Source organism: Triticum aestivum, chromosome 7A, assembly GCF_018294505.1.
Source record: "Triticum aestivum cultivar Chinese Spring chromosome 7A, IWGSC CS RefSeq v2.1, whole genome shotgun sequence".
NCBI lineage: Eukaryota > Viridiplantae > Streptophyta > Magnoliopsida > Poales > Poaceae > Triticum > Triticum aestivum.
This window is the reverse complement of record NC_057812.1, coordinates 372,925,576-372,935,717: the sequence shown is the minus strand read 5'-3', so window position 1 is coordinate 372,935,717 and position 10,142 is coordinate 372,925,576. Positions and strand designations below refer to the sequence as shown.

The 10,142-nt window shown below is 42.9% G+C and overlaps 1 protein-coding gene across 2 annotated transcripts; it reads right to left on the bottom strand.

The window, feature by feature from the left end:
• Positions 1–514: 514 nt before the first annotated feature.
• On the bottom strand, positions 515–5,882 carry LOC123154978 (transmembrane ascorbate ferrireductase 2). 2 transcript variants are annotated; one of them, XM_044573561.1, is made up of 5 exons: positions 5,589–5,882; positions 1,965–2,013; positions 1,179–1,378; positions 742–1,066; positions 515–599 (listed from the first exon to the last, which is right to left on the bottom strand). In XM_044573561.1, the coding sequence occupies exons 1-4, from the start codon at positions 5,736–5,738 to the stop codon at positions 761–763; spliced, it is 705 nt and encodes a 234-aa protein (XP_044429496.1). In that variant the 5' UTR covers positions 5,739–5,882; the 3' UTR covers positions 515–599; positions 742–760. The 2 variants fall into 2 exon arrangements, with proteins under 2 accessions (XP_044429496.1, XP_044429495.1); XM_044573560.1 differs by having other exon boundaries at positions 515–1,066.
• Between the last annotated feature and the right edge of the window lie 4,260 nt (positions 5,883–10,142).

Genomic DNA, 10,142 nt, shown 5'->3' with positions numbered 1-10,142 from the left:
AAAATTACTCATTTTTATGAACATGACACATCAATAACTCGTCATTTTGGGAGTTATAGCTGAAGTAATATGAATTCCAGAAGTTTTTGAAGTGAAACTCATTTTTGTGCCATGGCAGATTTGCAAATTGGTGTCATGGGGGAGCCAACAACGAAATTGGTTGCACCGACAACGTTTTTCTGAATGCTTGCTTTCCATAGGAAATCCGGCGCATTTTGCCTCCACCGCATGTACGCTAGTGTGATGTGTTGAACATTTGTTGAATGATTACCGTCAATGGGTCCACATGTCGTGCCAGTAAATAACCAGGGTTAGCATTAAACTTAAACAACTGCTAAGATAATGGTCAAAGGATCTGGGTATTATAGGGCTCGGTTAAACCAAAAGGTATGCAAGGCAAGAGGGAGAGAGGGGGTGCTGGATCTGGATCAGGGAGACGTCTCTGGAGACAATGAGAGACTACTGCAACTAGTTCTTTCTCATATCCCAACAAATAATCTTGCTATCCTGGTAGTAGCACCTTCAAAAGACATCCTCATTTGTAATTTCGGTCAGCTTGACTGATCAGTTTGCCACAAGAATGGATAGGGAAACAATTCCTGACAGGAACAGGGTTAACCGTTCAATTCGCAGATTAAAAAATAACAGCCCAGAGGGCAATGACACATACATATAAAATTTCCTAGGTTGAAGCAAGAAAGGTGTAGTTTATGACTAGCTGCAGCCAAACAACATACTCACATATCCCTTCCAATCCCTCTCACTCTGAAGAACCTCGGTACGTGTTGATCTTGCCAGCTCCAGGGTTAAAAATAGCAAGAATAACAAGAGCTCCTAGTAGTATCAGCATCATCCCCAGTGAGTTCATCAGCATCGCTTCTGTGGAGAAGCGCCCGATCATTTTTGCACTCTGCATGAAGATTGACTTCTCCAGAAGTCCAGTCACGCTTGTGGCGATGGCAAGAACATAGAGAAATACACCCAAGAACACATGCCAGGGGAGCAGGGACGCTCTGTCGCTTCTAGATCCTCCAGGGTACCAGAAGGTCAAAAATCCAGCAGCCCACTGTGGAGATTCCATGAGAGGAGGAGAATAAGTTATATAAGACCTCTTTATCTCTAAACAATTTAATAACAAAAACATCATGACTGCACATGAGATACCATCTCTTCTCTACCTGCAAGCTGAAGATGATGATGCAAGAAAGGCCCAACCAGGAGTGGAGTGTGTACAAGTGGTCAATTTCTTTTTCATCGTGGAACTTCCAGACAGCCCAGAGGCCAACTAGACTCAAAAACATGGCAAGGAACTGCAACGTAATGTGTACTAACTTCTTCAGTTTCTTGGTTCCTGGCACTGTCTTGTACGCCAAAAGAGCTGCATGAAGCACCATATCAACAAGAATTTATAAGATGTATACCCGATACAAATTAAATAACTGAATTCAACTCTAATGGTCTGGTCCCCAAACCTGGTCTTGGGGTTGTATCTGCTAGGTGTCAATTCAGATTTTACTATTCAAACAAATGAGACTACTTACTTTGGAGTTTCAGTCTATCCGAATCTGGCTACGAGTTGGATTGGGTTTCAGACATAAATAGGTAAAGTATGCTATTAGTTTTGCTTTGCGGTGTTTCCCTATATTTCTGAAGTATACTATTGTGACGAGTTGGGTGAACCAAACTTGGTTAGAATCATTTCCAGCATGCCGAGAATCCATATCATTAGCTACATAACATACTTTCTACATATAATTAACCAAGATATAAGATACAATGACAGCTTAGTCTAGTTGGAATACTATGGAATGATATGTATTTCATACATCTAAAATATTATGCACATGCCAGAAATAGCCAAAGCAACACATTTGGCATGAAATTGAGTGAGTCCATACAAAAAATTATATGCCACAATAACAAGGCCGTTCTGAAACTAAAGTGTTTTCGTCGATATCACTGACCTTCAGCATTCAGGACTACCAATCCAATCAGCATTAGCACAGGGTGTACCTGAAAAGATGCACATTAGTATCACAAGAAGATGAGATCACTATACACAATAATAATATCTACTGAACATAATTATAATAACCAACTTTGGTATTGCATGCAAAACCACAAACGCATAAACAATATGGTTGGTTATTGGTTGACAAAGTGACATGTTACAAGACTGGCTGTCGCGGCAGTGTTGCTGACAAATGGCATGCACTGAATCCTTGTCTGATGGTCTTAATAGACAAACATGAGTACATGACTGAAATAATCCAAATTTCATTCTGAGTGCACAGATAATGTGCACAACTACACATAGATGTGTACAAATGCAGCTATAGGATGTATGTTCCCTCCCACCCAATATCCCATGTGGAGAATTACTACGTGAAACGCAAGCAGCAGCACAAAAATATAAGAAGAATTCTAGTACCAACCGATTTGTAAAATCAATCCCTCCAAAGACATATCACCCTGTTTTCCTGAAATCTTGTCATTTAAAGCTTATTGTTGAGATTAATGAATTGTCAAATGACACACAAAAGATATGTGACACAGAGGTAAACCCTACACTCAAGCACCCACCATTGCATGTCAAAATCCACAATCTTTTTTTCACGGAAAGGCTGATGTTTCAAAATGGAATGAACCGGAAACATTCCCCTTTTTTTGCTCAGAGACTTGTCCATCAGATCACATGGCATGCAGCACTTCCCATGTAACACTCCTAAAATGATGGATGATCTGGCTGCATGAATTTGAGAAGTGAAGTACACAAAGAGTAATTTTTTCCAAGCAGATGTTTTCTTGTCTATTTCTCAGTTGAATATCAACTGATAAAAACAATGTTTCAAAAGAATTCCGACTTGCCATTCTACACACGGACGTTCAAATTTTCAGTCATTCATTATGCAAGTGTAAGCCCTGCACATCCCAAACACCACAAATACTATCCAAAAAATTGCTAATTTCTACCTAAAGGGTTAGAAACTAAGTCTTAGTGACCACTAGTCATAAATGAACCTATTGTTCCAATCATAGTGCCACATCCCCGTCCACCGTCCTGACGTAGACAGACATCAGAGGCTTACCCTCTTCAATCGTTCCTCTCTCTTCTCTACCAACTCTCATCCCCTACTTCAAATCCCTTAGCTGCATGCGGTTCACCTGTGAGATCCATAGCTGGTGCCTCACAATTGGTATTAGTCGCCACGATTGGTTCCGTCTGCCTCGCTAATCCTCTCGATAGAACGGTAAAATTCCACGATGAAGGGTGTGGAATTGCTTCAGTGAATCCACCCAAAATCACAAGCAGGGTTTGTTTGATGTAAAGACACGTTGCAACAGCGCCGTCGAAGGCTGCCGCTCCCACGGCTTGGACCAGTTAGCCATCGCTACTATGGGGGAAAGCACCGACCAACTTTAGTCATCCACGGCGACACTGCTCACCAAGTTTGACCACATGACCACTAAACTCAGCAATTTTGGTAAGAAACTCATCACCACCCAGGAGAGCATGGATGAGATTCGTGATAAGAAAGCAATGCTCAAGGCAACGCTGGCAACGTCCACGGCAGCTCCCATACTCACGACGACCCAAGCGGCTCCTTTATGACGATTGGGTGGTCCCTCGTTTGGCGAATCAGTGGTTGCCATTACTGGAGATGCCAGATGGAGTGCCACCATGTACCGGGTTCATCACGGCGCCAGGCTCACCTCAAGATGGAGTCGAAACATGCCACGTCGATGTTCCGGGGCGCGGGCAAGTTTAGAGCGTGAGCGACCATGGGAGCATCAGCTCGAGCGGGATCGACCATGAGATCACGACCACAATCACTGTGTCAAGTTGCCGAAGCACGACTTTCCTCAGTTCTCCGGTGACAACCCCCGTATGTGGATTGATCTCGCTCACGCTTACTTTGACATGTGTCAAGTTCCTACTCATCAATGGGTGTCTATCACAACCTTGTATTTGGATGGTGGGTGTCTTCCACAACCTTGTATTTCGATGGCCATGTGGCACTGTTGTGGAAGGCATTCAAACGGCGCCACCGAGCTTGACCTTGGGAGGAATTCAATTTTGCTACTCCCTCCGATCCATATTACTTGTCGCTCAGTTTAGGCAAACACATTCAGTTGTGGAATACAGAACAGCTTTCGAGTCAGCAATAGACCACCTGATCGCTTTTGATCCCACTCTTAACACAAAAGTTTTTTGTGTCCCAGTTTGTTCTCAGCCTCAAGGATTATATCAGGGCTGCAGTCTGATTTCAGACATCTACGAGTGTAACGCGTGCCGTGGAGCTTGCTCGGATTCAGGAAGAATAGCTGGACTCACACAGCCCTCGTGCACGCACTTGGCCAAGCAAATGCAACAGGTAGCTCCGTAGCTGTTCCCAATACTGTAGCCCCTGTTCCTCCTCGGTGGCAACAATGCAAGACAACTGATGATTTTGTTAGAATCGCTAGCTTCTCTAGCTGTCACCCAGGACTCTCACTAAAGAGATGTGCTTTGCTTCACACAGAAAGAGCTGCTACTAGTGGGATACTTTATTTGCTACAAGCCTGCCTACAGTAACCACCATTGCTACAGTAGTATGGCTCATAGCTAGTTCATCTACTGCACAACTCATACCCAAGTAGATGAAAACTCATATAAAGTTAGGATAACTATTGAGTGATGACGTATGCCATGACATCATATTCTTCTTGGCTAAAGTTTCATAATGTCCCTCAACATCCAACTCAATTTGACCTCTTCCTTCTCATGCATGTTATCCTGGGATCGTCTTCGTCTTTTCGTACTGCATGATCATAGCTACCACATACGACATCCCCTTTGACGAATTCACACACATTTTCTCGTGGACACAACTAACACGAGAACTCTGTTCTTGTGGACACAACAAGACCAACTTGGAGTACAAGACAAGGCAGGATCAAATCCTAGTCTATCCTATACTTCCTAATAATCGATCTAGACTCTACCCCGATCCTCGATTTGGGTTGACGACCCCAGGTCACCGGAAGCGGGACCAACCGGCGTTCCAGGCTACTTCCCAATCCAAAAAAAATTAAGTCTTAACCCGATTGAAAGAAATTAACAAAGTTTCACCACAACACAAAGTAGAATAAAGTCACACAAAACCACACGGAAAAGAAGCGGTGAAAAGGAGAAGCTTTTCACCAAGTTCCAATGGTGATTTGCTGCTGGAAATTAAAACAGCCCTTGATCACATACTCGATACTCAGTAGTCAATACGAGATCACCCCAAACCTTGAATTACCCACCATCCTAAATCCCACCATCAACAAAAACTCTCACGTTGCTACTTTTGCAGGGTTCAGATGCAAGAGCTAATCGCACTAATTTAGTTTTGTATGATACTGTGAACAGGCCTGCTTTGGACTGGTTTTGGTGGGTTGGTCCGTACATAATAGTGGAATCTAAACCCCTCAATCCTGATCTCAGGATCGAGTAATAAAACTTTTCCCCACTAGGCGGCAGCAAGATCAACAGGTGATCCGTGGCCCGAAACGAGATATGCAACAGAATAGAAGGGAAAGAAGAGATGTTTTTTCTCGATTACGTTGAAGATGAGGAGCTTGTCTTTCTCGGCGGAGAGCGCCATACCGCCGCGGAAGTGGACGGCCCAGACGAGGATGACCGCTGCCGCGGCCACGCCAAGCAGCCGTACGAGGCCGAACAACGGGAACCTCACCGCGGGTACCGCCGCCATCGCCTCGGTCGGCAAGATCGAGCGCGTACAGGGAAGGACGATTAGGGAAGCTAGAGCAAAGACGCCGATCTGTGCAAGTCATCTTGCGAAGCGGACGAGAGTGAGTGTTCACGGGCTTCAGCAGAGAACGTTTTCATAACTATATAGGCGTATTTATGGAAGGAGCTTTCAGTTTAGCTATACCCTTTTTTTCTTTCACGGGTGATAGGCGTGGGTCAACCGGCTCAAATTTCGACTGGTCGTGAAGCAGCCACCCAATTCGGCTTTCTTGAACCGTATCATTGCTTTGTTCTCTTTAGGCCTCGTTCGGTTCAGGTGGTTTTTCAAGGGAAATGGCAGGGTTTGAGAGGAATTAGATCCTCTACAAGTCAAAATTCTCTTCAATCTATTCCAATCCCTTTGGAAGGAGGATTAAACGAACAAGGCCTTATTGAGTATAATGTTTATTAAGAAAGACGAGATAGACTAGAATTTGTTCTGACTTGTCTTGTACTTCAAATAGATTATTGTACTCTTATATATATGCCCATGAGACTCAAACAATACAATGAACTATTCCACCAATCCATTTTTTCCTTCTAACATGATATCTATCGCAAGTCGATCTTAAACATTAGCCGCCGCCGCTTTCGCACGCGCCGTCCCCGGGGCGGTCGGCCTCCATCACCGCTGTCGGGGGCCGCGCCGCCCGTACCTAGGATGCGTCCGCCGGTCGTGTTAACCGGCTGCCCTAGAGAGTCTTTTCCCTGAGTCTTGCTTCGGGGTTTTCTCTCTCCCGCCGATCATCTTGATCGCGCGGTTCTTTTTGGTTTTTCGATCTATTCTTGATCGTTTTGTGTCGCACATCGCCGCCGTCGATCCCGGGCGCCTCTTGATAGAGGCAAAGGTGTCCCGTCTTTCGATGAGATGGTGGCTATCGTTTTGAAGGAAGTCGACTTTGACGATCCGACTACGAACGTGCGAGGACGTCGCGCCTTAGCAATCGCTAAACCAACTCCGAGAGGTTATTGACCACGCCGGAGCACGATCAACCTGACCACGAAGGCCTGTTTCTTGCAGGCAAACGAAGAACAAGGAAGAAACTGAGATTGCAATCTGGATATTGCGAATATAAGAGGAAAGCTTTATTGATCAAGGTGGGGTTCTGTGACGCCTTTGTCTGGTTGTTGAACAAAATGAAGTACGCGAAGTTGCAGCTATGGCGAACTTTAATCTAAACAAAACTCAAAGTCTAAACGACGCCCTAAGGGTTATATATATGGAGGAAGATTGGGGAATTTTGTGGCCCTTGGAGGAGGGGTCCGAAACCTACCCTAACTCTTGTTTTCCCACACATACGGACTCTAAAAATAGCCTAACTTAAGTATTTTGAAAATACATGGGCCTGGCCTAATAAGGTGACGCAGCACCTAGAATAGCCTTTGGATGAAATTTATGAAGTGGCATCTTGTATATTTCGTCCAAGACTTCATGCACTCCTTATGATGACTTCAAAGTCCTGAAATCATCACGTGTACCTCCGTTCTCGATCCCCTTGCGCATGCCATCATCTCCATGCTTAGTCTTGCTCCAGTGTTCATCCCTCTTATCCAAGCTAGGCCCTTCATTTATAAGCAAAACAAATGTATCCAATTTAGGCAGCATCATATTCTCATAAACATTAGAATCATTACCAAGAAACAAAAGTACCTGATAATTTAATTGGCGTGCGCGAGCTCTAGTAATTGGTCCAGTACGTATAGCAGCTAGGGATGTGGGTGTAACAATGGTATTGATGTCCTCATCACCCCCCCTTCTTGAAATGAAGTCGTCCTCGACGAAAGCTCATCTTCCTCATCCAAATAAGGCTTCAAATCTGCAATGTTAAAAGTGGGACTAACCCCAAAATCTACAGGCAGCTCAAGTTTATATGCATTATCATTTGTTTTCTCTAACACCTTAAAAGGACCATCAGCACGTGGCATTAGTTTTGATTTGCACAAATTAGAAAATCTATCCTTACGCAAATGTAACCAAACAAGATCTCCAGGAGCAAACACAACATGTTTTCAGCCTTATCTCCAGCAAGTTTATATTTAGCATTCATACGCTCAATGTTTTCCTTAGTTAACTCGTGCATTTTTAAAATCAATTCAGCACATTCTTTAGCATCAAAATTAACCTTCTTCGAAGATGGAAGAGGCAACAAATCAATAGGTGCACGAGGTAGGAAACCATACACAATTTCAAAAGGGTACGTCTTAGTGGTAGAATGCAATGAACGATCATAAGCAAATTCAATATGAGGCAAGCATGGTAGACAATGTTCTATTGACAACTTCAGTTTGTCCATCAGTTTGGGGGTGACAAGTAGTACTAAAAAGCAGTTTAGTTCCCAGCTTAGCCCATAAACATCTCCAAAAGTGGCTAAGAAATTTAGTATCACGATCTGAAACAATAATATTTGGCACACCATGCAAGTGAATAATTTCACGAAAGAACAAATCAGCAACATTAACAACATCATCGCTTTTATGACATGGTATAAAGTGTGCCTTTTTCGAGAATCTATCCACGACAACAAATATGCTATCCCTCCCCTTCTTTGTTTGAGGTAAACCTAAAACAAAGTCCATAGATATATCCTCCCAAGGAACACTAGGTACAGGCAAAGTCATATATAAACCATGAGGTTTGAGTCGGACTTAGCTTTTTGACATGTAGTGCAGCGAACAACAAAACGCTCAACATCCCGTCTCATCTTTGACCAAAAGAAATGTGTAGCAAGTATATCCTCCATCTTCTTAACGCCAAAGTGTCTCATTAGTCCTCCTCCGTGCGCCTCCTGCAACAACAAAAGACGAACAGAGCTAGCTGGAATGCATAGCTTGTTAGCACGAAACACAAATTCATCGTTAAGAACGAACTTGTTCCAAGTTCTCCCTTCCTTACAATTCTGCAATACATCTTTAAATTCAGCATTATGCACATATTGATCTTTGATGGTCTCCAAACCAAATTTTTTAAAGTCAAGTTGTGAAAGCATAGTATAACGACAAGACAATGAATCAGCAATAACATTTTCTTTACCCTTCTTGTGTTTAATGACATAAGGGAAAGTCTCAATGAATTCAACCCATTTAGCATGTCTACGGTTCAGTTTTGCTTGACTTTTAATGTGTTTCAAAGATTCATGATCAGAATGTATAACAAATTCCTTGGGCCATAAATAGTGTTGCCATGTTTCTAAGGTCCGAACAAGAGCATATAATTCTTTATCATAAGTAGAATAGTTCAGACTAGGCCCACTCAATTTTTCAGAAAAGTATGCAACAGGTTTGCCATCTTGTAACAACACACCTCCTAACCCAATTCCACTAGCATCACATTCAAGCTCAAAAGTCTTATTAAAATCCGGAAGTTGGAGTAAAGGAGCATGTGTCAACTTATCTTTCAATACCGTGAAGGCTTCATCCTGTGTGGTACCCCAAACAAAAGACACATCCTTCTTTGTAAGCTCATTGAGAGGTGCAACAATGGTGCTGAAATATCTCACAAAATGCCTATAGAAACCAGCGAGGCCAAGGAAACTCCTCACGTGTGTGACCGTTTTGGGATGCGGCCAACTCTCAATAGCTTCAATCTTGGCTTTATCAACTTCAATTCCCTGTGGAGTAACAACATAGCCAAGAAAAGATACTCGGTCGGTGCAAAAGGTGCACTTTCCAAGGTTACCAAACAAACATGCATCACGTAGAGCAATAAAAACAACACGTAAATGTTCCAAATGTTCCTCCAAAGATTTGCTATAAATCAATATGCCATCAAAGTAAACTACCACAAATCGTCTAATGAAAGTACGTAAAACTTCGTTCATTAATCTCATGAAAGTACTAGGTGCATTAGTTAACTCAAAAGGCATGACTAACCACTCATATAATCCAAACTTAGTTTTAAATGATGTTTTCCATTCATCTCCCAATTTCATACGAATTTGATGGTATCCACTACGCAAATCAACTTTGGAGAATATTGTAGAGCCACTCAATTCATCAAGCATATCATCTAGCCTAGGAATAGGATGATGATAACGAATAGTAATATTATTAATGCCTCTACAATTAACGCACATACGCGACATACCATCATTTTTCGGCAGTAAAATGATAGGAACAACACAAGGGCTAAGGGATTCGCGTATATAACCTTTGTCGAGCAGTTCTTGTACTTGACGCATAATCTCCTTCGTCTCCTATGGATTGGTACGGTATGGTGCACGGTTGGGTAATGATGCATTGGGAATTAAGTCAATTTGATGCTCAATCCCTCGAATAGGTGGTAATCTCGGTGGCACGTCTGGTGGAAAGACGTCAGCGAACTCCTGCAAAATGTTAGTGACAGCAGGAGGCAAAGAGGAAGACACGA

Excerpts from the sequence above, each read along its gene's own strand:
- LOC123154978 (XM_044573560.1), bottom strand. The coding sequence starts at position 5,738 with ATGGCGGCGGTACCCGCGGTGAGGTTCCCGTTGTTCGGCCTCGTACGG. Across the intron at positions 1,379-1,964 it reads GGTAGTCCTGAATGCTGAAG|CTCTTTTGGCGTACAAGACA; the intron begins GTCAGTGATATC and ends TGCTTCATGCAG. Across the intron at positions 1,067-1,178 it reads TCATCATCTTCAGCTTGCAG|TGGGCTGCTGGATTTTTGAC; the intron begins GTAGAGAAGAGA and ends GAATCTCCACAG.